Source organism: Lolium rigidum, chromosome 4, assembly GCF_022539505.1.
Source record: "Lolium rigidum isolate FL_2022 chromosome 4, APGP_CSIRO_Lrig_0.1, whole genome shotgun sequence".
Lineage (NCBI taxonomy): Eukaryota > Viridiplantae > Streptophyta > Magnoliopsida > Poales > Poaceae > Lolium > Lolium rigidum.
Genome location: NC_061511.1, coordinates 227,203,865 through 227,228,193, shown reverse-complemented (window position 1 = coordinate 227,228,193; position 24,329 = coordinate 227,203,865). Strand labels below are relative to the sequence as shown.

Sequence of the window (24,329 nt, the reverse complement as noted above, 5' to 3'; positions counted from 1 at the left end):
ATTTAAATAATTTTGAGCAGTCTTGACTAATAATAATGGGTGACATGGCTTTCTTGAGGTATCCAGGGTTAGTGAATCTGAATTGGGTATCTAGTTGTTTCTGTAACTTCTTACAAGACTTGTTGATCAAAATGTCTGCTGTTGTCTGTGGGGAAGTTCATTTGAAACAACATGTCTAAAGCCTTGATATCCAAAAATGAAATGAAAAGCATAACGGAAACAGTAAGAGGTCGTTTGGTATCCATCATTTGAGCCTGGAATCCTGGAATTCATTTTAAAATTCCATAGGTAGGCTGTTTGGTTGCCACAGAATTGGGCCATCATTTCATTTAGGAAATCCAGCAAAATGATGCCATGTGTAATCACAATTCCGAGCTGAAACCTGTCATTCACAATTCCTGTGGCAACCAAACAAATTCAATATTGAATTCTACTGTCATTTACAATTCCTGTGGCAACCAAACAAGTGTCAATTTCTGGAATTACAATGTAAATGAAATGAATCAAAATGCTACAAATGAAATGAAAACCTGGCTTCCAAACGACTTCTAAGGAATTTCAACCGGTGAAGAATAAGAAGTATTCTCATCAGTTGAATTCTGAACAAACATACATTCCTAGTACCCACTAAATTCAACCAATGAAGAATAAGAAGTATTCTCATCAGTTGAATTCTGAACATGAGGCGTTTGCCTTGTTTCTTGCCGATTCTCGGACTTCTGTGAACTGGTGACACCAAACCCTGCCATCTCATTCAGTTCTGACCTCTTACGCCTTGCTTCCTCCACATCTCCTTCCCAACATGTCTCCGCAAGTACATCCTGAGCTTTATCCATATTTTCTGCCGAGATCAAATTATCATTTTGCAGCAGTACAAGGTACACCTGATCAGCTGCAGCCTTCCGGATCTGTGAGTTGGCAGCAAGTATTTTAGCTCAATTTATTACTGTGTGGCGTCAAATAGCAAGAGTGGACAAATGTAGGCGAAGCTACATGTAGCTCTTTATTTTCAACCACTTAAAATTTGTATTTCAAAATTTCAAAAAAACTAAAACAAAACTCTATAGGTAGGCAATGTTGTATACTACAACCCTATAAATCTCAATATAAACTACTTTGTATTCTAGGCTACACGAAAATGATAAAAATCTAACAAATTATATAGTGTTGAAGTGTGCACTATTCACTGTAAAATTTATCAGTTTTTCTCATTTTTGTGCAGTCTAGGATACAAAGTAGTTCATATTGAGATTTTGCACGTTTATACTATAATCATGGGCTACCCGTAGAATTTTTTTTGAAACTTTTGAAATATGAATTCCGAGTGTTCGAAAATAAAGGCCGATGTGTAGCTCCTCCGTTTCGAGTTTCCTGTAATACCTTTGGGTATCTATGGCCTAGGAACGTTAGGAGTTGAGAGAATGCCTTGGTGCCAGTTATATCTAGTTGTGAAGAAATATATCCGAGGATTGAGAGGCCTGCACATAACTTCGTGAAGTCCTTTGATCCCTTCAGTTCAGAACCTAGTAAATTTACCAGTTCACAGTAGAAGTCGCCATGCCCCTGTTACAAGACATAGATATACTCGTCAACATGCCTAAGATAGCAAAAATAACTATGACCAACATCATATAATGTGGAAGTTTGGAGTTTGTAAATTCATTTCCTACTATATAAGTTTTGAAAATGCTGACTTACAAAAACGTGTGGTATAAGTAGTTCTGATTTTCTCATCAAGTTCCACCTCTTACTATGTCTATAAATCTTAATGACCTAACAAAATGTGTAATTCTTTTCTGGCACTACGAAGGTACTACAAGCGTTTTTACACATGAAGGGCATCAGCATCAAAATTTAGCATTCAAGCTCAGTGTCTCGTAATGCTCAAAAACAAAATTAACTCACCTCCTTGTTCAAGAAAACCTTTTTACTGAGTAGAGTTTCAATAGTCTGCAAAGGGACCTTGTTAGATTTACTAAAAAGAGTAAAGAAAAATGGCAATGCACAAACGTCAGAATAAGAACATAGAGATGTTAAGCTTCATGCACTAGCCAACGCAACCAAAAGTCAATCTACTTATACACTTCAACACCCCTCACGTGTGACGGGAAGACAAGTCAACACGTGTAGAGTCGAGGCAGGCTCAACAGGCCTATACGTGGACTCCGATGGGGCAACAACAATTTTAGGATAAATCGCGAAAGCCAGGACTCGAACTCGAGACCCTGGGCTTTGATACCATGTTAAGCTTCATGCACTAGCCAACGCAACCAAAAGTCCGAACTGATGGAAAAGGGCTAGGCAATCTATACACTTCAACAAGAGACATGTGAATTTTCACAGATTAAAATAGTAGAATCAAAACTAAATTGCTAGAACTGATGATAATAATATCAGTCTAAATGGAAGACCTGATCAAACATAGAATTCTTCTGCATAAAATGTTGCTAACAGAAATCACTTCTATTATGAAGACTACACGACAATACAAGAAAACAATGATGATAAATAACTACTCAAATAAAAGCATTGTCAGTGAACAAAAACAATACAAAGTTCGTAATAAGCCCAATCATATGTTATGAAGAACAATAACACGCGACATATCTTATACTGTTGGACCTACAAAATGATGCATTTAGGGCACATACTATTGTTTACCTTCAATGTGGGTGTAATTACACGGTCACACTTCTGGTAACGCTGGAGAACCCACAGAATGTCATGACTCAGTAGACACTCTCTACTTTTGCCTTCATCAATTGTATTGATATTTGAATCTTGCAAGTATCCTACTAAAGCTGATGTTGAAACTTTCCTCAAAGACTCCTGCAACCCACCGGTAGAAATCACAAGCCCTGAAAGCACAGGCTTGCTGTAACAGGTGGCCTGAAGAATCTTCACCAATCGTGGATATGATACTGCAGGAACCTAATCAAGGTAAAGATCTATCAGTTGTGGCCTCAATGACAGTACTACCACCTAGCAAAATATGATGCACACATTGGTACCATATGAATTGGCTATACAAACTATTAGTGAGGCACTATTATCAAAATGTGTTGTATCAATTACTGAGGAACCAGAGAGGTTTATGGATCACATATGTTACAAAACCTAACCCCAACAAACTTATTTCCAAGATGATTAGGATCTTGGGAGAAAGAAAATTGGTGAGCAACTGAGCACTAAAAGAAAAGAGTTGAGGGCAGCACAGCTAGTTGTACAACATATCACACCACAATAATTAGACATGGTAGTGCCTAGTTGGCTTGGCAGTTAACAGAAGAGAAACCGGTGAGCAATTACTTACTGCCCACTCCAAATCTGCATTGTTGGGAATAATTTCTTCCAACAGCTCCCTGTAAGGTATAAATGGGATGAACTGCTCCTGGTTGTACAGAATCCTATGCAGAATCCTGACCGCAATTTCTCTTATCTTATCAATTTTCTCAACTGCCTGTTTTGCAATTCCTGCAACCAGATCCTGTGCAATGGTAGAATCAAATAATTTGTGAGTGTTAGTAGTTGCATTTGTATCCATGTCGCTTGGCTCAGATTTATCCTCAGCAACTGGTGGTGTTCTCACTGAAACACCATCTCTCCTGCAGAGGATGAACGCACACCGTCGTAGTGCATCCATTGCTGCTTCACGTACCCAAGAACCCACATCTCCTCTGTTATCTACAGCATAATCATCAAGTGCTCCAAATAAAGCTTGCATGACCGTAACTTTTATGAACGCATATATAGGTTCTCCAATACTAGAGGCCTGTTCAACATTAGATGTTAATGTTTCACAAACTGAAACTAGCCCCCTAACAGAGTTCACACGTGCTTCAGCATCAGGATCATCAGCCTTATCCTGCATATTGTAGAGTTTCAGCTCCAGCATTCAAGAAGTACATCAACAGCACGAGTTATTGTTATAAATGTTTTGCTGCTGGAATGTAGTGGAAATTTCACTACCTCTATTGTGCATGAGCTACAGAGCTTACTCATGACAGGCATCCATTTTATTAACAAGAACTCATACGGTAATATTCCAAGGGCCAGTGCTCCACCTCGTCTTGCAGCTACATTTGGGTCATCGAGAAGCGCCACATACTTTGAAACAACATCATTACCAATCTTTTCACCAGCGGAAACCAGATAGGTTGGAATAAAATGCTTCAACGCTTCAACAGCAGCACACTGGATAATATTGTGAATAGTACTCAGTACAAAATGCAGGGCATTAATATCATGCTTATACACATATAAAGTATTTGAGACTACAAGCACACCAGCTGATCAAACAAGAAAAGGGAAAATTTACCTGTATTTGAGAATTGGGATGCCTCAAATTTTCATTAAGGGTTTCCATCAAACTTCTCTTTGTCTTCTCATTCAAGGATATTGCAGCCATAGAAATACATGCAATGAATCGGGAAACAGCAGAGCGCATAATTTCTCCTCCTTTACCTCGATAAAGGCGTGCCTTTTCAATTGCAGGGACAATGCCTGACAAAGCTCTCTGCATGTCTACAGAAATACACAGATGCAAAGCCCACCTTTAGAGCTAGCAGTTCAATGAAAAATATTGCACCACATAATCCAGATACGGACACTTACCTGTGGTAAAAGCAAAACCAAGCTGATGCAACTTCAAAGTAATTTCGCCGGCAGCTAGAGTGGCCCCATGTCTAGTGCACAAGTCTGATGACAGAGTGCAGGGAACTAACTTATCAAGGGCATGCCCAGCGAAGTAATCCATATCATATTGCACAAGCAATGCCAGGGCCTGCGCCGCCAACTCCCTCAAGCTTTTTTCCTAGGAAAGAAAGAAAACCAGCCAAATCATGTCGTCAATTAACAGGGAAACAGGAGGAAAAACATGGCAGAACAGGATAGAAAAATTAGTCATGGAAAGTGGTATAGATTTGAATCATAAGCAATGATTATTTAAAACATTGAGTATTACTATTACAATAATATTCAGAAGAAAATAAGACCTTTGCATATTTAGTTTGTATAAATGATTCTACCAGAAGATAATATGATTGAAGCGCAAGAAGTCAGGAAACAGGCAAACAGTAGGATATTTTACTCAACCAAAAAAACTTGCAGAGAACTACAGTACCCAGTGGGATATTTTATTGCACAGCAGCTCTTCTCCAAAGGGATAAAGATATCCCTCATACTTAGCAACAGAAACAGCGACAGTCAGATAAGAGTTTGACCGCGAAGCCAGAGCGAAGTAGTCTGTTGTATTCACGATATCAATGCCGTGCGGATATGTCCCCTGTCTTCCAACATTCTCTTGAAAGGCAGCAGAAGCAGCTCTTCTACAATTAACCTGAAATCAGACAGGCAAAGGATACATGAGATACAATTAACAAAATATCACTCCACCAGTGAAAAAAGCACAAAATGAACCTTGCCTCTCGATCATAACAAGCAACCGTTAGAAGGTGGGGAGCAAGTTGTTCCAAGACCGCCTTCATATCAAAGTTGGTATAGGCTCGACCAAACGCCCAACAAACATATGCTGCAGCATCTCTTACATGTGAGCCAATGCTATGTGGACCTCTTCGCACATCATAGTGTAAAGCCTGCAAAGCAATATGTCATGATGTTAACTGGGATACTAGTGCAGCTGGATTATAATCATACAAGGGTGCCAATACTTAAGCATCTCAAATATTTTATCAGAATATGGGTGGGACCATGTGGGGGCATGCAACAGGATGGCCACATTGCAATTCATGCCAGAAAAATGAACATCATAGGGTACACGAAGGCGGTATTGGGGATTATTCTGTTATGTACCTTTATTATAACAGGAATTACATCAGGGAAGCTAGAAGGCAGCAACAGCCCTCTCCGAGCAAGTTCAGCCAAAGCCAAGCAGCCACCATGCCAGGAACCATCACCCTTCAGTATCCAAAAGGCATGAGTTATTTAGTTGTGTAATTCACTAAGAAAACTTGCATTTTGGAAAGCTGAAAGATGAAACTGCAAACATATTTAACAAATGAATGATATTTTAAAGTTCATATGTTATAGACGGACCTCACCAGGAGAAAAAAGCTGCAAGATTGAGGATAGAACTTCTTCAGACAGTGCAGGTGTTAAACGTGCAGTTATCCTACCAACTCCTTTGGCAGCAGACCATCTCACAATTGTATCCTGGGCAGAGGAATAAATATTCACTTTTTAGTCCGAGGGTGAAAATATTCATGATAAATGAATAGATGAATAGTTCACAAAGTGCCCTTTACTACATAAACTTAGACAACATGGTTACTCATTGTATTAAGAATTTAAGATCCAGACAACAAACTCAAATCTTTACAGAAAATATTAAGATGAGAACTTACAGAATCCCTCAAACCAGTCAGTAGTAAGTCAATAATCTCTTCCACAGTTTCTGGAACATCCATATCTTCTTCCAATAAACATGTGTCTGTTTGATCGATGTTCACCTGTTGGGTTGATCCGCTTGAAGACCCAGAAGTAGAACTTGAAAGGTTTGCACCGAGTGAACTACTTACTGACTGCACAATTGGAACCAGTAAGCAGTATGTTAAAACAAGGAAACAAGAACAGACTGGTGAACTAGTGCAGGGGGCATTTTCTTACAGATTTCATCCGATGAAAGATACATGTAAAGTATGTCATCAATTATTAAATTATTGTACTTCATTAGCCATCTTGGAAACTAATAAGAAAATCACTGCCAGCAATTTAAGAAGCAGGAGATGTAGCATCAAAGTGTACATGTTGCTTCTTTGATGCAGCTAACCTATATGCCCTTAACTGAACCGATTAATTTGACAGTCCTTGTCTCAGAAAGAACTTCCAGATTCAATCCCAAGTAGTAAACCATATTTTTAATAAAAAGTAAATCAACACACATTACCATAACCTGTTAACTATTCAGAGTCAACAGAACCTCAAAGTTAGTGGCCTTAGTTAGTATACCAAGCTATGTCTTGACTGATAGATGTTGGAGTTCCAGTAATGTTAGACAAGTCCTTACCCCTACCACATGAATGCTTCACATATCCATATTGGTTTCATGAGCAAGATATGATCTCTGCGACGATGGTAGATTACATCAAGTAAATGGCTAGAGGATACAGATTGGCAGTTTGTGGCCCTTTGACGTGATATTTGTTTCGTTTATATTTTGTGGAACCCGTTACTTTTTTATATTTTAAATATGTTTCCAGTCAGGCTGTCCCCTACAATTTCCATACATAAAAGAAGTGATCTGGAGTTCTGCATCATGCATATAGTTTTTCAGCTTGCGCATCCATATCAGAAGGTGTTTTATTGAATTTAACATTGAATCAGGTAACTGAATGTCGAAACATAAGAGTACTAGGTACTACAAGAGTAAACTAGTTTTGATTGTGCCACCAACATCACTGTAAAAAGAACCAGTACACGCATGAAACCATCTATATATTCAAATGCACTTAATCAAGAAAGCAGTGCTAAAACCCATACAATCAATGGTTTAAGGCAAAAGGTCAACAATTGAAGACTTCAAACCTGATAACGCCATGATGGGGTACGTGGAGGTAAGCTAATGAGAGCAACTCGCTGCGCCAGTTTGACAAGATATTTCCTAAGTAGGGGACTTCTGATGGCAATATTAGTTTTCATCACAACTGAACAATCATTCCAAATACCAGAAACAGCATCATGTAGCACTCTCCGGTTACCAATCTGCAACAAGGGGAACCAAGAGGAAGACATCAAAGACAATTGAGATGTTAACTACAAGTGAAGGACATATTCAGATTCATTCCCTTTTCACAGCAGCAACAAATAATAACAGATGTAAACATAATATCTTAATTCCTACGAGAAAACAGAGATGGGCTATATTGTTTATAAATTTGTTAGGCAACAACGGAAAAGATAACTCTACACAAGAGTAGTATGCAGTTACAAGTATGAACAAAAATGACGAAGCAAACCTTAAATATTGATGCTAAAGCTTCCACTATACCGATGGACCTAAATTGATCCACAAAGTCATCTGTGACGGACAACAAGATCTTGTGTGCCCATTCCATAAAACTGGAAACAGAACAGAGACAACTCAATAAATTGTCCTCTAATATATGGCATTAATAACAAAGAAATTGTTAGCTAAATAGAAATGATTAACATTTTTTCATTTATTTCAGACAATAAACCTTCCTAGTAGTGACAGAAACATGACAATTCTCCAGTCATGAATACTTTTGAAGGTAATCTAGCACTTTGAAATGTCTATGCATACTAGGTGTAAGTTTTAACGAAATAATTGCAAGAATGACCTGCTGAAAGCCTTGGACATGTCTGGACGAGTCAAGAGCCTTGCAAGCAGCAACCCAGACATCCTTCTCATTGGACCAGAATTGGAGAGATAATCCTTACAGATGTCCAATATCCTTGTCACAAGCGGAACGACCTCAGACCCACCCATGTGATCAGCGGCAGCAATGCTCGTGTCCACGGAGGAGATATCGAACGGAATTAAGATTAGTATATAAAGCCACAACAGAACGACACACTTCGTCTCCATTTCTCCTGTGCTCTCTTGCCGAAGAGTCGTCGCAGAGCTCATTGTATGGCACTTCTCAAGGAGAGCAACCGCAAGCTCTAGATCTGAAACCTGATGAGGGAAGAACTTGATGACGCTCTTATACCCACAGACTGTCACCAGAGTGTAGATGATAATACACAGAGGCTTGATGATTTCAAGGAGCTCGTCGGTGCCAGCACCAAGTTCCATTATCTTCGATCGAATCAATGACATAAGCGGTGAGATGATTTCCTCTAGGTATGGCTCCAGAAGTTGACCCTCTTCTTGATATTTGTCCATCTATGTTGGCAGAAAGAAAATGGCAGTTATTTGCATCAAGTTTTTGAACATGACAGGTAAAGGTAGTTCCCTTCCACAGATTGATAAAACCTAACGACTTGTCAAAAAAATTAAACATACCAATTTCAATGCAAATTTGCTAGCGAGTCGACCAAGCAGCTTAAATTTTCATCATACACTATCCAAACTCATCCAGTGTTTAGTGAATGCGGGTAGTCGAGAATATGAAGCTTTCTTTTTTGAAACGAAACATGAAGCTTTTAGTTTATTTTGTACTGCTTTTAGTGCAACGAGTAAGAGATCTCATGAGTAATGTACGCTGAAACAGATTACTAATCTCTTCCGTAACCCACACCAACCAACCAAACAAAATCTAGCATTGCTGTAAGGGCTAGACATTATTCTCCTAGGGATCTATGGTTTAGCGACAGGTAACAAGGGGTGGGTGAAAAAAGAGCTTACGATGGAGCGGATCCTGTGGACGTCGGCGGGCTCGGCGACTCCGCCAGCGGCGACGATGCGGCCGAGAATAGCGGAGACCAGCTCCCATTCCTGCAGGAAGTACCTCCGCAGGACGACCTCTTTCGAGTCGTGCACGTCGTCGGCGACGGCAGCGGCAGTAGGATCAGCTGAGGCATCCCCGGTAGCAGTGGCTTCCGAGTGGCCGGGTGGGGCAGACATGGACACACTCGGTGTCGGAATGGCGGCGGCTTCCTCCGTCGCCGGGCTCGAGGCGGCGGCAGACTGGTGGTCGCGGCTTGCGAGTGTGCCGGAGACTGCGCCGCCGTGTTTGGTGTCCCCGGATCGTGCGTCTGACACGGTTAACTGCATTACAAGCGTATCCTCAGGTTTACGTCTCGATAGCCAAGAAGCGTATTTTGTGTCTGAAGACTTCCGTAGCCAGAGAGGCGCCTCCTGCCTGGACAGACCTCCCTCTTTCCTTCGCCGCGTCGTCGTCGTCGTCGCCGTCGTCGCCGTTCCCGATGCAGCAGCGGCGCGGCCGGCCGTCCGGCACGGATGGCTCCGACTTCTCCTACCGCATGGTCGTCGACTCCCGTAAGCATCCGCCGCCCCAAAACCCCAAACGCCGCACCATCTTCGGGAATCCTAACCCAAGCCCGAAAACATCCGCGAATCTCGCGCGCCATTGCAGGGTACCAGAGGGTCGCCGACGGAAGATCCCGCCTCGCCAGCCTCATCCTCGTGCAGGTACGGACTGGCGCGCTCTCTTGTCATCGCCGCGGCGCTTGATCTGATAACTGCTGCTCTGTAGATACTGCACCAAGTCGCTGGGGCCGCGCTGCTGTTGCTATCTCTGTCGAAGGGGGCGGAGGTAAACAAGTTCGCGGTGCTGTCCGTGGCCGCCGGATTGCTGGCCATTCTGCTGGGGGAATTAGGTGATGTTCCTGAGTGAATTACAGCTGTTCTGAACTTCTGTTTCCAGATTTCCCTGCCTTTACTAGTTTCAGTAAGAAATGAAGAGCCTGATAGTTCAGTGGAATTCTCAAAGAGCCTGATAGGTAGAAAGGGGGAATTACAAGTATGGCACCGAAGAAGGAACCAGCATAGGAAATCCAGTGAAAGCATGCCCAGCAATGGTCACAGGTCACTGCCTGTCTAGGGGACTAGCGAAATAGGATACTTCAGCAATTCAATTGTTCTTGTGATCTGTTTGACTCATGAGCTTGTTTCTTATAGCTTTTAACATGTAATTGGACATCCCTAGCTTGAAACCCTGCCTAGTGAATAGCAGGTAGTACTACTCCCAGCCCTACTTGAACGCTTCAAAGACGATTGTGTTAGGATAAGCAACGATGGCATTGTTAGAGCATGTTATTGTAAGACATCCATAGTGACCATCAAATTGCACAAGTATACCAGCTTCTAATCCATCTACAATCTGCACCTTCTCTCAACATGCGGAATAAATTGTCAAGGGAATGTAGGCATCCAGAGTTTACTGCCACCAAATTGCAAATGCACTTTTCGGAGGACTTCTAAAGAAATAATCTTCTACACTACATCCGTAATTTTGCAGTGGGCATCCTTTCCGTGGCGTCGTTTTATCAAACTACCCTCGTCAGATTGTTGATTGCATTCTAGCTGATCTTGTGGTTGATTATGTTTGAGCTGATCATGTTGTTTGGTGCTGTGGTTTTTTATGTTTCACAGGGCGGAGGCGGACTATGGCAGTGCTTCTTCGGTTGTACACGAGCCTGTCATCAATTGCTGTTGCATTCTCCGTCACATGCATCATCCGTTCAGAGTTGTTTGGGAAGGTTTGAACTTTGGACTATGAAATCTCTTACCTAGATGTTTCTCTAAGTAATGTGTGAAGTTGTATCTCATGTAAGACCCCTTTTTTGCATGCTTTGGTACCTGTAAAACCTTACGTTTAGTCTTCTTCACCTTTGTTGACATAGCAACCTGTTTCGTCAAGACAGTTTCTCACTGTAGTCTAGTCCCACCTAATAGATGATTAGGCGCTAGACTTAAATCCGACGAATACGCTGTGAAGCTGAATACTTAATGGTCTAATGATTCCATATACTCCCTCCGATCCATTATGGATCAGAGGGAGTAGAAGAAATGTTAGTTACATGCTAGAAGCTGGACAATTGGGGGGAATTTAAGTCTTTGAGATGACTGAGCTATAAAGAAGATGCACTATCCTCAATAAGGACTGACTATATAAAGCATATAAATAACATCAGTGGTTTTGAGAAGTTTTAAGTAGTTTCTTTTTTCTTTGCGAAACTGTTTTGAAGAAGTGAGTCAGTAACCTCATCCATGTAAAAGGTGACTGCCACTCTTCACATGGCTGAGCTAGTTTAAAAGAAATCATCTTACACATATCTTCATTCTTGTAAGGACGAGCAACAGTAACATCTATCGATCTGTGATTTCACTTCTGTTCCATCTGTTAGCTAGCTATTCATGTCGGTTATCTGAGTTTGTTTTGGAGTTTTTGAATATTAGTAAAATGTAGGATGGTAATCTAAGAAATTCATGCGCTAATTCTGAATCACCAAGACCAGAATTATGTTTCCACTTCACTTTCATGCTGCTGCAGCCACTGGGATTGTAAATGCATCCCATATACACCTTGCAGATCCATTTTCACAATTTGTTTATTGAGTTGTCATGAAATTCCATCTCCAGAATACATATACATAAATACATCAACTAATTCACATCCGGTTGTTGCTAGATCATGAAGCAGGACACCTCAGCCATTACAAGCTACGAACTGTTTGATGTGGTCCGTGTTGTACTTGGTAAGTTCTACATCGCTGTTTTTATCTGTTGACAAATATGTGATGCTAACTTCTGCCTTCCATCACCCTTCACTGTCTGGCTAGGTGTCCTGCTTCAGTTGGTGGTTATCGCAACGACTACCAGACTCCTGCAGAATATGTCTCCTCCCAAGAGAGCTTCGTAACATTGTAGCTGTGCTCTACCGGTAAAGGAACAGAATACTTTCTGGTTTTTGTACTTGTGGAATGCTAGAGATCTGAAGAAACGACAGTTGTTGCACAATCACCGTGCCTATCATGAGTTAACTTGTTTTTAGCCCCTATTTTCTTCTTCTTTTGCATCTTCCCTTTACAGAACCTGTTGGGAACATATATATAGTGGCTAAAAGGCGGGTGTGGTGTTTTGGAACATGGGAGCATATGCTCCCTATATTTTGAAATACATCTTACATATATTTTGAAGTTCAAAAAAATTGAAACAAAAAATCTGCACGTACATCTTCACGTGCTACGCGCTCACAAAGTCGTTTCATAAAAAATGAACTTATCATGTGACGTGTGTAAAAAAGACAAAATTCAGTGCTGAAAATAATGCTTTTTACAGGATAAGTTTTCTCTTTTTTACATAGGCTACAAAAAATATTATTTTTTCGTGAAACTTGACGCATACACATATATTATGGAGATGTACATGTAGAATTTTTTGTCAAAATTTTTCCACACTTCGAAATATGTTTTGTTGGTAGAGGGAGCATACGCACCCGGGAGCCGAATTGAATTTCCGCTAAAAGGCTAATTAAGAACTTTTATGTACTCCCTCCGATCCTAAAATAGTGTCCAACAGTTAGTACAATTACTTTTTATAATTAAATCCTTCTAAAACAATGCATATTGCCGTCGTTCCTGCCGGAGTCTACGCCGCGCGCATGCCTGCGCCCCTTGCCGCGCGATGCCCCGCGTGAGTCTGCCCAGGTCAGACTTCAAAGTGTGCCCATGGCCCCATTCTCCACGCGCGCCAGCCAGCTACAGTGTCCCTATCCCTTTCCTGATCAGTGCATTTGGTGGAGTGCGGATTGAGACCAAATAATTTTCGAGGTTGTTTATGCTAAATGTACCATCAGACATTTTTTTTAGGATCAGAGGGAGTATCATTTTAGCGTTTTGCGTTTCTACCATGTTAGTGGCGCCGGTGGTGCTCCCGGACGCTGACTGAAATAGCAGCCGAAGGCGCGAGTTAACCGCCGTGTGGATGACTCTGAATGTGACATGCAACTAACTTGCCCATTCTTTGCACTGTGCTTCCATACCCTGTTGGATTAGAAGTCCATTGGCATTATTACTACCTGGAAAGTGCACAAAGGAGCATTTGCTTGCACGCAAGTAAAATTCTTGCTCTCAGCAACATGTCGTCGTAAAATGCCATCGGCTGCATAGTACTCGAGTGGACTAGATGAGTTTTGGCCGGCTGCATCACATGCAGGGAACGGACTGAGTTCAGGTGACATGCATACAGCATGTCACGCTGCAACATGCACCCTCTCAGATGCCATCCAATCCTCATCCAAAGGCCCAGAATGATCCAAGGCAAAAAGATCCCAAAATTTAGATTGCTTCAAATTAAACGTTTTAAACAGTATAAACAGCACAGAACATTTACTCAAGAGTTTCGAACATTGCATAAAACAATATTTCTGAATATTATGTACTACAAATAGTATACTGTGAACAGTACGCACTACAAACAGTATACTTTACCAGACCTGCATATGTTAATTTGAGACATTTCTAAACAGTAAAACAGCAGTAATTTAACAATACAAATTCGGTACCACTTGCTTGTACACTTAGGCCACAAAATAATATAGTTAACCCCATACCAGAACAGATTAGGCCACAAAACGGCCATTTCAAATTCTCCACGAAACGACCATTTCACTTGTACACTTAGGCCACAAAATATAGTTAACCCCATACTACTATAGTTAACTATGTCCAAAATACTATCTAATAAGTTCCATGCTAGATCAGATAATGTTCATCATCAGCACCATGTACAAAATATTATGTAACAGATTCCATGCTAGAACAGATTATCAAGGTTAGCTGTCAAGAGCTGGGTGAAGCTCGTAATATTATTGCACTCTTGAAGCACCAAATTTACTTCTTTGTTGTTGTCATACTTCTCCACTCCTACTTGAGGAAGCACACCATCTTTTTTTCTTTTTTTGCACACCATCCTTCTTCTTTTGTGGCTGAGAACAAAAATTACTGTAATTAGTTCTTTTGTTATTGCTAATGAAGAAATTAGTTTACAAATGAGCAATAAGAACATATCATGTACCAATTGCAACATACCTTCTCTCCCTGTTTTGTTGGCCCTTTAGTTACTCTGTGCTTCCCCTTGAGTAACTTGTCCAACCAAGTTTTCTTCCTCCTTAAGTTCTTTGCCGGAACCTCTTTTTTCTTCAGCCGTGCAGATCTAAGCATCTCATCTACTTGCTTCACATTTGGGTCAACATTCTCTTATGTGCGGCTAGAAAAGTCTCAAAGAGCCATATAAAGGAGTCACGTGTTTCATCGAACATCAAGGCAGCACCAAAAATGGTTGTTTTTCTGAACTGGTTCAGCCCAAGAAAAATACCAAATGGCCTATACTCTTTGTTTGTGCCAAATGTAGTGTCAAATGTGACAACATCGCCAAAGTGTGCATAGTCAAGTAGCATTTTAGCATCAACCCAGAATATGTTGGCTATATGCTCCTCACTATCATCGGCTGTTTCTATCTCGAAAGCTTGCAGTTCTGAAATCTTCCTTTGTGATGCCAACAAGTGGCGGGTCTGTGGCAATTGAAGGCGGTGATTGTGTTCCAAATCAACTTCGGTGACTTCAAAATGTTTGGCAACTCGATCATATGTAACAATCATATGAGCCTTGCAATTCGTTCTTGTTTCAGCTCTAATACGCTTTGGCTCATGATCTGTTTGGTTTTTCCTTCGATGGCCTTCATTGGAACAAACAAACCAGCGCGAAGTAATCACTCCATCACTTCTGCTTTTGATGGTGGATCTTTTCCTCACATCAAACCGGACGTGGCCCTCACTCCAACTTTGGGTGTCCTCTTTCCAATTTCTGCCATTGCACAACATTCAATTCTGGCAAATGAAAACAAAGTATATAAATTAGTGGACTGCAATCTGAGTAAATAGCTTGCTGTTGCATTCACAAACTAACTTAAAACAAAACAAAACAGCAGCTAACATCAATACTTTGGTGTTGCATTCACTAGTATCTTTGAACAACTGCACTGATTTTGTTCTAATATAATTGGAATAAATAAACTGATATACGGAGTACATGACTTCTTTACTAACTGCACCCTAGCTTTAGTTTCCCTCTAAATTTCCCTGCAAATATCAATCCACTACTGCTAGATTTTGGGTTCAATGCCCGGCCGGACACCCTCATTCTTATTTTCAGTATCAGAATATAGTGTGCTGGAGATGAATACTCATATTTGCGCATGCTGTCAAAATGATCTGAATGTTCCTGCAGATTGCAAATGCTCGACCCTATCCGCACATGTAACAATAGTAACTGATTCCCAGCTAGTACATACTATATTCTTAGTCCGGAGGAAATACTTAAATTAGAGATTAGAGAGAGAAATATCCATATTCATGGCATTGTATTATGCTCAAATAATATAGATTTTTTTTCTAAAATTAGAACTCCTAACAGTTAAGATGATGCTAGCATATGTACCAAATGTTTTAGCGTTACTATATACCCTGATTCAAACCCATTTGGTGCCGAGTCCTAAAAAAAATTTACATGTATAATCCACAAACTGTGATATGAACTATTTTTTTGTCTAATTCCACTTGAATACATTAATATGGACCAGAGGTCAACTACCAATTCTATCAAATTGCTCAAAGAACAGCAGCAAAAGAATCTAAAGAAAAAATGAGAGAGAACCTGATACAGACTAGTGCCCTATTCCTCCGCGATGGCCCGGTTCAATGGCGGCGCGGTGCCGCCTCTCCTCCGCGGCGGCGGCGCGGTGGTGAGTCTCCTCCGTGGCGGGGGAGCTCCGCAGCGGGCAGCGGCGACGGCGGGATCGGCAGCGGCGGCGCTCGGCGGCGGCGGGATCGGCAGCGGACTGAGTTCGGCCGAGCCGGGGTCGGCAGCGGCGGCGCTCGGGCGGCGGCGGGTCGGCAGCGGGGCGCTCGGCGTCCGCGGGGATCGGCAGCGGCGGCGGCGGCCTCGGACCTGGCGCGAAGCCTCCGTTTTCCCCGCTCGATTTCTTCGTCTGCGAAACTGGAACATGCGCGCCTGGGTTCGTATTGACTTTCTCTCCTTTTTTCCTTGGATCATTCTTAGCCTTTGGATGAGTATTGGATGGCATCTGGGAGGGTGCATGTTCCAGCGTGACATGCTGTATGCATGTCACCTGAACTCAGTCCGCAGGGAACGTAATCTTCTTCGCTGGCTGGATCCTTCTGCTGTCTGCACGCGGACTGGGCTCGAGTTGATGGCTGGTCATGCACGACACGAAGAGCTGGACCAGATGCAGCTGGGCCCACATTTCCATGATGCAATCTGCAATGTATCCCTCGTCGGCCTCACCCTCAACTTCACTCTCTGCTACAAGCAAACTAAGTACGTCCCTGTAGCCGCTGCCTCTTGAGAAAAGCCCTAGCCGCCCCTACTCAGCCTCCTCCATAGATCGGTCCCCCCTCCTCCGGCCGGCTTCGCCCGCGTCGGGAGGAGTGGGGAACCCGATCTATGAGTGGAGTTTTCAATAAAATTAGTCTTTTCAGTAGTCTATGTTAGGTTTTTGGTCGCCGTTTTCTTGTTGGTTTCCCCGCAATGGAGATGGCATTGTCTGCAATAAGTGATCTTCGGCCTTTCGTTCGACGACGAGATCTCTTTCCCGACGTCAATGGTGGTGCTGAAAGATTACAATTATCTAGGTATGGGTGTTCGGATCTTACTTCGCCGGATCGATCTTGGATCTTTTCTCATGGTTGCCGCGAGGAGGATTATCCTCGCAGCTTCTTGTCCCGGTTGCTACGTCCTCGACAATGGTGATTCGTATTCTCGGCTCTCCATCAACGTCGACAAGGCAGATCGGTTTTTATTCCCCGACATACTGGTGTTGGTACTCTTGCCGATGTTGATTGACTACTTTAATGGTTGCGCGCGTGCACGCAGCCCTGGCATTGCGGCTCAAATTAAAATTATGGGAGAACCTTCGTTGGTATTTACAAGTCTATGGTTTGTTATCTATCTTTGGCTGCCTTCAGAAAAGTACAAGATTATGTCTTGGAAGAAGAAAGAGTTTGAAGATCTCGAAGATTTGCTACTATCTTTTAGACTTTTTGTAATCACTGGATATAGCTCGTGTATCTCTACCATGTACTATTTGTTATTATGAATATATGTGGTATTGATTGTCAAAAAAAAAAACATCCAGATAACAGTTTTTCAATGGTGGCAAGTCAAGCATATCATATACTTTTTTAGGCATAACAGAAATACTTGCACCAAGATCACATAAAGCATTACAATCAAAATCTTTGACCCTCATTTTAATGATGGGCTCCCAACCATCCTCTAGCTTTCTAGGAATAGAAGTTTCAAGTTTTAGTTTTTCTTCTCTAGCTTTTATGAGAGCATTTGTAATATGTTTTGTGAAAGCCAAGTTTAAAGCGCTAGCATTGGGACTCTTAGCAAGTTTTTGTAAGAACTTTATAACTTCAGAGATGTGGCAATCATCAAAATCTAAATCATTACAATCTAAAGCAATGGGATTATCATCCCCAAGGTTGGAAAAAATTTCAGCAGTTTTATCACAGGCAGTTTCAGCAGTTTTAGTAGTTTCAGGTAATTTTGTGCGCTTTGAACTAGGAGTAGAAACATTGCCAACACCAATTATTTTACCATTGATAGTAGGAGGTGCAGCAACATGTGAAGAATTAGCATTGCTAGTGGTGGTAATAGTCCAAACTTTAGCTACATTTTTCTCTTTAGCTAGTTTTTCATTTTCTTCTCTATCCCACCTAGCACGCAGTTCAGCCATTAATCTTATATTCTCATTAATTCTAACTTGGATGGCATTTGCTGTAGTAACAATTTTATTTTCAATATCCCTATTAGGCATAACTTTCGATTTCAAAAGATCAACATCGGAGGCAAGACTATCAACCTTAGAAGCGAGAATATCAATTTTATTGAGCTTTTCCTCAACAGATTTGTTAAAGGCAGTTTGTGTACTAATAAATTCTTTAAGCATAGCTTCAAGTCCAGGGGGTGTATTCCTATTATTGTTGTAAGAATTCCCATAAGAATTAGCATAACCGTTACCATTATTATAAGGATATGGCCTATAGTTATTACTAGAATTGTTCCGATAAGCATTGTTGTTGAAATTATTATTTTTAATGAAGTTTACATCAACATGTTCTTCTTGGGCAACCAATGAAGCTAACGGAACATTATTAGGATCAACATTAGTCCTATCATTCACAAGCATAGACATAATAGCATCAACCTTATCATTCAAGGAAGATGATTCTTCAACGAATTTACCTTCTTACCTTGTGGAGCTCTTTCCGTGTGCCATTCGGAGTAATTAACCATCATATTATCAAGAAGCTTTGTTGCTTCACCAAGAGTGATGGACATAAAGGTACCTCCAGCAGCTGAATCCAATAAATTCCGCGAAGAAAAATTTAGTCCTGCATAGAAGGTTTGGATGATCATCCAAGTAGTCAGTCCATGGGTTGGGCAATTTTTAACCAAAGATTTCATTCTTTCCCAAGCTTGAGCAACATGTTCATTATCCAATTGTTTAAAATTCATTATGCTACTCCTCAAAGATATAATTTTAGCAGGGGGATAATATCTACCAATAAAAGCATCCTTGCATTGTTATCACCAGAATTTGACCAAGTCAGAGGTGGGCCGCGATCGAAGATGGGCGTGAAGAAATATATATAGGAGAAGTATGTGGATCGGCCTTTTTACCAAGTTGGGCTTAATTGCCCGTGTATCTGTAACATATTAGATCGTATCTTAGTTTAGAGATAGAATCTTATTCGTGCACGGTTTGGTGCACGCCCGCATTGGAAAGTCCCCTGGACTATAAATATGTACCTAGGGTTTATGGAATAAAGAACAACTCACGTTCAACCCCAAAACAAACCAATCTCGGCGCATCGCCAACTCCTTCGTCTCGAGGGTTTCTATCGGGTAGCGACATGCTGCCTAGATCGCATCTTGCGATCTAGGCAGCACAAGCCCCACGTTGTTCATGCGTTGCTCGTACTCGAAGCGCTTTTGATGGCGAGCAACGTAGTTATCATTAGATGTGTTAGGGTTAGCATTGTTCTTCGTTTAAGCATGCTTACGTAGTGCAACCCTTGCATATCTAGCCGTCCTCACGCCTATCTCAGGTGTGGGGCGGCACCCCGCTTGATCATTATTTAGTAGATCTGGTCCGTTATGATTGCTCCTTGTTCTACAAGGATTAGTTTAATATCCGCAATAGTTTGGCCTTACAAAGGGGGGAGGATCCTGTGGCACGTAGGGTGGCGTTCGCAAGTCCTAAACGGGATGTTCCTAGGATCAACTTCATGTTGGTTTTTTGGCCTTGTTTAGGATCGGCTTACGAGCACCGTGCGTGGCCATCCGGCCCAACCTGGAGTAGGATGATCCGATTATGTGGTGAAAACCCTAAATCGTCGTAGATCTCATTAGCTTCATCTTGATCAAGCAGGACCACCAAGTATTCGTACACCCCGTACGGATCATGGGTGGATCGGCTCTTTGAGCCGATTCACGGGATAACCTGAGAGCCGATCGAGGCTCGTATTTAACGTTTACATGTATGCCCTGCGGAAACTAAGCGAGGCGGTCTCATCACCTTCCCGACCAGGTATAGGTCAGGTGGCACGCCCTGCACTTCGCAACGCCGCGTGTGACCGGAAGAGCATTGCGGGCCGTCGCTCGGAGGGGTCTCGGCCAGCCGCAGCTCTAGGCTCCCCCGGCTCTACGGTGTTGACAAGGCCGCTGCCCGCCGGTGGGTTTTGGCGATCAACACATTACGGCACGCCCGGTGGGACCATCGTCTACATCAACCACATCGCCATCTACATCTGAGATGGCGGACGGCACGCCAGTCACCTACGAGGAACTGCCTGACAACCTCAAGAAACAATACAACGAGATCAAGGCTACCCTCGAAGCCGACCTCATCGGCTTGTATCACAGGACCCATCCGCATGGCGTCACGCGGAAGGATTTCTCACCGGAAGGCGCACTCGACGAAGTGGACCTATCTGTCCCGTCGAAGAACGTACCAGGGCCGTACGCCACGAGATTGGTGGCATGGTGGCTCACTCGTTGCGCCTCCATTCCGAGAGCCCGGTGAATACTCGGAGCATGTCGCCGTTCGGATGATTAGGCAGGTCATGAAGAATCCGTACTCTTTGTTGGAGTCAGCTCTCAGGACCTACCAAGGGAAAGTGTCACCCCAGTCCCGCTTGCCGTTGACGCGCACATCAGCAAGACTAGGAACGCGTAATTCACCTGCGCGTGCCGTTGACAGGGTTAACGGTACTCACCCCTGGAGGTGCCAACCAGGACATCCATTCAACATCAACATGATAGAACCGGGGCACCCTCTTGATGAAGATAAGGAAGAAGCCGCTCCATGTGATCGGCCCCGACACCGCCAAAACATCCTGGTGATGATCAAGGTAGAAGCCGACGCTAGTAATCGGCCCGCTGTATCCGTATCGCCCGCTCTCCCAGTATGCGGAGTCGACCTTACGGGTGACGGGAAGCTGGGGTACGGGTTCACATCAGCTGATGAGCTCGAGGAAGTTGACATCGGTCCTGGGGATAAGCCTCGACCTACCTTTATCAGCAAGAAGTTAGATCCGCAGCTCAGGGGACAGATGATAGCCCTGTTGAAGGAATACCCGGATTGCTTTGCATGGGATTATACAGAGATGCCTGGTTTGGACAGGAGCATCATTGAGCATCGACTTCCCCGAAGAAAGGATTTCGGCCTTTCCGACAACGAGCACGTCGGATGAGGGCCGAGATTCCGGAGGAAGTCAAGAAGGAGATTGAGAAAATGTTGGCCGCCGGATTCATCAGGCCATGCAGGTATGCTGAGTGGATCTCCAGTATAGTTCCGGTGGAGAAGAAAGACGGCCGATGGCGCGTGGCCATCGATTTCCGAGATCTTAACAGGGCTACCCCAAAGGACGAATATCCGATGCCCGTGGCGGAAACATTGATAAACGCCGCTGCTGGCCACAAGGTGTTGAGCTTCATGGATGGTAACGCCGGTTATAATCAGATTTTCATGGCTCCAGAAGACATACACAAGACCGCATTCAGAGTACCAGGGCGGTAGGCTTGTTCGAATATGTGGTCATGACCTTCGGGTTGAAAAATGCTGGTGCAACGTACCAGCGAGCCATGAACTATATATTTCATGATCTGATCGGCAAGTTGGTGGAGATCTATATCGACGACGTGGTGGTCAAATCGGTATCCATGAAGGGGCACTTGGACGATCTACGGCGCGTCCTAGAACGGACTCGGAAATTCGGGCTGAGGATGAACCCGAAGAAGTGTGCCTTTGGCGTGACGGCTGGTCAATTCCTGGGTTTTCTGGTTCATGAACGAGGAATTGAGATCGGCCTGAAAAGTCAGGAGGCGGTGCGTACCATGCAGCCGCCGACCACGAAAAAGGAGCTTCAACGCCTCATCGGCAAGATCAATTTCGTCCGGCGGTTCATCTCTAATCTGTCAGGACGAATCGAGCCGTTCATGGCGCCGGTGAAGACCAAGTCCGACGACGAGTTTCACCGGGGGCGGAACAGACAACGAGCGTTTGACGAAATTAAGCGATATCCGACAACGCCGCCCGTGCTAGTTCCGCCCCGACAAGACGAGGCCATTCTACATCTACCCGTCGATGAGCTGATACGTCCATCGCTTCGGTAGTGGTACAACTCTACGACGGCGTTGAGAGAGTCGTTTTCTACCTCAGCAGGGAGGATGCTCGGACGCGGAGACAAGATACCCCGAGGTCGAGAAACTCTGCCTCTCGTTTATTCTTCACCCGCACCAAGCTCCATCACATCCTTCTGACGGCGGAGATCATCGTCATTTGTAAATCAGACGTCGTCAAACACATGTTGTCGGCCCCTGTTTTGAAAGGCCGACTCGGTAAATGGATGCTTGCGCTGTCGGAATTTGATCTCCGGTACCAGCCTGCGAAGGCGATTAAGGGCCAAGCGTTAGCCGATCTCATCGCTCGAACGGATCAGCACCAATATAGCAGCACTATCCATTCGTGCATGGGCTATGTTCTTCGATGGATCGGTTTGTGACGATGGATGCGGCATCGGCATTCTACTCGTATCACCTCGGGGGGCAGAATACTCCTTCTCCATCAGATTATCTACCCCTTGCACCAATAACGTAGCAGAATATGAGGCAATACGTAAAGGAATGGAATTATTGTTGGAAGCTGGAGCTGAAGCTGGTAGAGCTCTTCGGGGACTCAAAGTTGGTAATTAACCAGCTCACGGAGGAGTATAGTTGCGAAAGTGAATCGCTGTTCCCATATTGGGTGGAATGCCGTGAGTTGATGACACGGTTCCGGTACATTAACTTCAATTGGATCCCGAGGTCCCGGAATACCGATGCCAACAATCTCGCACAAATGGCGTCGGGCTACATAGATATAGCCGACGGAGCGAGAGTTCGGATACAATTCCCGGAACAGAATGATTGGAGAGCCGAGATCTTCGATTATTTGAAAGATTCGGCTCGGGGGCACCTAAACGGGTGAGATACGGAGCCATGAAGTACGTCCTTATAGGAGACGAAATGTTCTACAGGACATTAGAAGGATTGTTACTCAAGTGCCTAGGACCGACCGAGTCAAATCGGCTCTTACATGAGGTGCATGAAGGCGCTCGTGGAACACATCGGTCGGCTCATAAGATGAAGTGGTTGATCGGGCGATCGGGGTTTTATTGGCCCACTATGCTTGAAGATTGCTTCAATTATTACGGGGGTGCCAAGCATGTCGGATGTTTGGAAAAATTCAGATGGTGCCGAGCATCGGCGATGAACCCCATCATCAAGCCTTGGCCGTTTCGGGGTGGGGCATGGATATGATCGGCAAAATCCATCCAGCATCAGGTAAAAAACATGAATGGATTTTGGTTATCACAGATTACTTCACCAAGTGGGTGGAGGCCGTCCCTATGAAAAAAGTAACATCAGAGGACGTGATCAAGTTTGTGAAAGAACACGTCATTCATAGGTTTGGAATTCCCCAGACTATCACGACCGATGGAGGTTCGGTCTTCATTTCTAAAGAATTCGGGAAGTTCCGTGATGACGTAGGGATTAAACTGATCCGATCATCCCCATACTATGCTCAAGCTAACGGACAGGCCGAGGCGTCCAATCAAAGCCCGATCAAGCCGATCAAGAGGAAAATTGACGAGAACCCTCGGGATTGGCACGAGAAGCTATCGAAGCGTTATGGGCCTACCGCATGTCGTGCCATGGAGCTATAAAGACCTCGCCGTACCAGCTTGTCTATGGACAGGAGGCCGTATTGCCTTGGGAAATTACGGCTGGATCAAGACGCGTCACGTTTCAGAATGATCTGACGGCTGAAGAGTATGCAGCTTTGATGAGCGACACTATTGAGGACGCAACAGAACTCGGGCTTTGGTCGTTGGAGAAGATCAAGGAGAACAAAGCCGGGGTGGCTCGTGCTTACAACAAAAAGGTTAGGCCAAAGGAGTTCCAAGTTGGTGATCTTGTGTGGGAAGCTGTGTTACCATTGGGAACCAGGGATAAGGCATATGGCAAATGGTCTCCTAATTGGCACGGCCCGTACAAAGTGGTCCAGGCCTTGAAGGGTAATGCGTACATGCTGGAGGAATTGAGCGGCGAAAAGTTCCCCGTGGCTGTTAATGGTCAACACCTCAAGAAATATTTCCCAAGCATGTGGGATGATGGACAGTAAGATGTGGGGGCCGATTTCAGAATCGGCCAGTAAAAAAAAAAAAAAACATATATACATCAGAGCCGATGCACAGGCATCGACTTGAGAAAACGTATGGAGATTAACAGTATGCAAGTTCAGCCGATGC

General features: G+C 43.5%; 2 protein-coding genes and 1 long non-coding RNA gene across 3 annotated transcripts; 1 reads left to right on the top strand and 2 right to left on the bottom strand.

Moving 5' to 3' along the window:
- Positions 1 to 547: 547 nt before the first annotated feature.
- On the bottom strand, positions 548 to 9,448 carry LOC124707183 (tubulin-folding cofactor D-like). Its single transcript, XM_047238841.1, has 17 exons — positions 9,329 to 9,448; positions 8,319 to 8,866; positions 7,974 to 8,076; positions 7,543 to 7,719; positions 6,363 to 6,539; positions 6,055 to 6,171; positions 5,812 to 5,916; positions 5,424 to 5,594; positions 5,123 to 5,338; positions 4,615 to 4,813; positions 4,319 to 4,524; positions 3,970 to 4,194; positions 3,314 to 3,865; positions 2,662 to 2,931; positions 1,906 to 1,950; positions 1,381 to 1,563; positions 548 to 908 (listed from the first exon to the last, which is right to left on the bottom strand). Exons 2-17 carry the CDS (start codon positions 8,864 to 8,866, stop codon positions 618 to 620), a joined length of 3,585 nt encoding a protein of 1,194 aa, XP_047094797.1. The 5' UTR covers positions 9,329 to 9,448; the 3' UTR covers positions 548 to 617.
- A 372-nt stretch (positions 9,449 to 9,820) lies between these two features.
- On the top strand, positions 9,821 to 12,514 carry LOC124649673. The gene is made up of 6 exons (XM_047189266.1): positions 9,821 to 9,922; positions 10,020 to 10,075; positions 10,140 to 10,263; positions 11,039 to 11,145; positions 12,078 to 12,144; positions 12,229 to 12,514. Exons 1-6 carry the CDS (start codon positions 9,850 to 9,852, stop codon positions 12,306 to 12,308), a joined length of 507 nt encoding a protein of 168 aa, XP_047045222.1. The 5' UTR covers positions 9,821 to 9,849; the 3' UTR covers positions 12,309 to 12,514.
- Positions 12,515 to 13,911: 1,397 nt separating this feature from the next.
- On the bottom strand, positions 13,912 to 16,215 carry LOC124650107. The gene is made up of 3 exons (XR_006986883.1): positions 16,102 to 16,215; positions 14,479 to 15,275; positions 13,912 to 14,375 (listed from the first exon to the last, which is right to left on the bottom strand). It is a non-coding gene; the product is annotated as an uncharacterized LOC124650107 (long non-coding RNA).
- Positions 16,216 to 24,329: the final 8,114 nt, after the last annotated feature.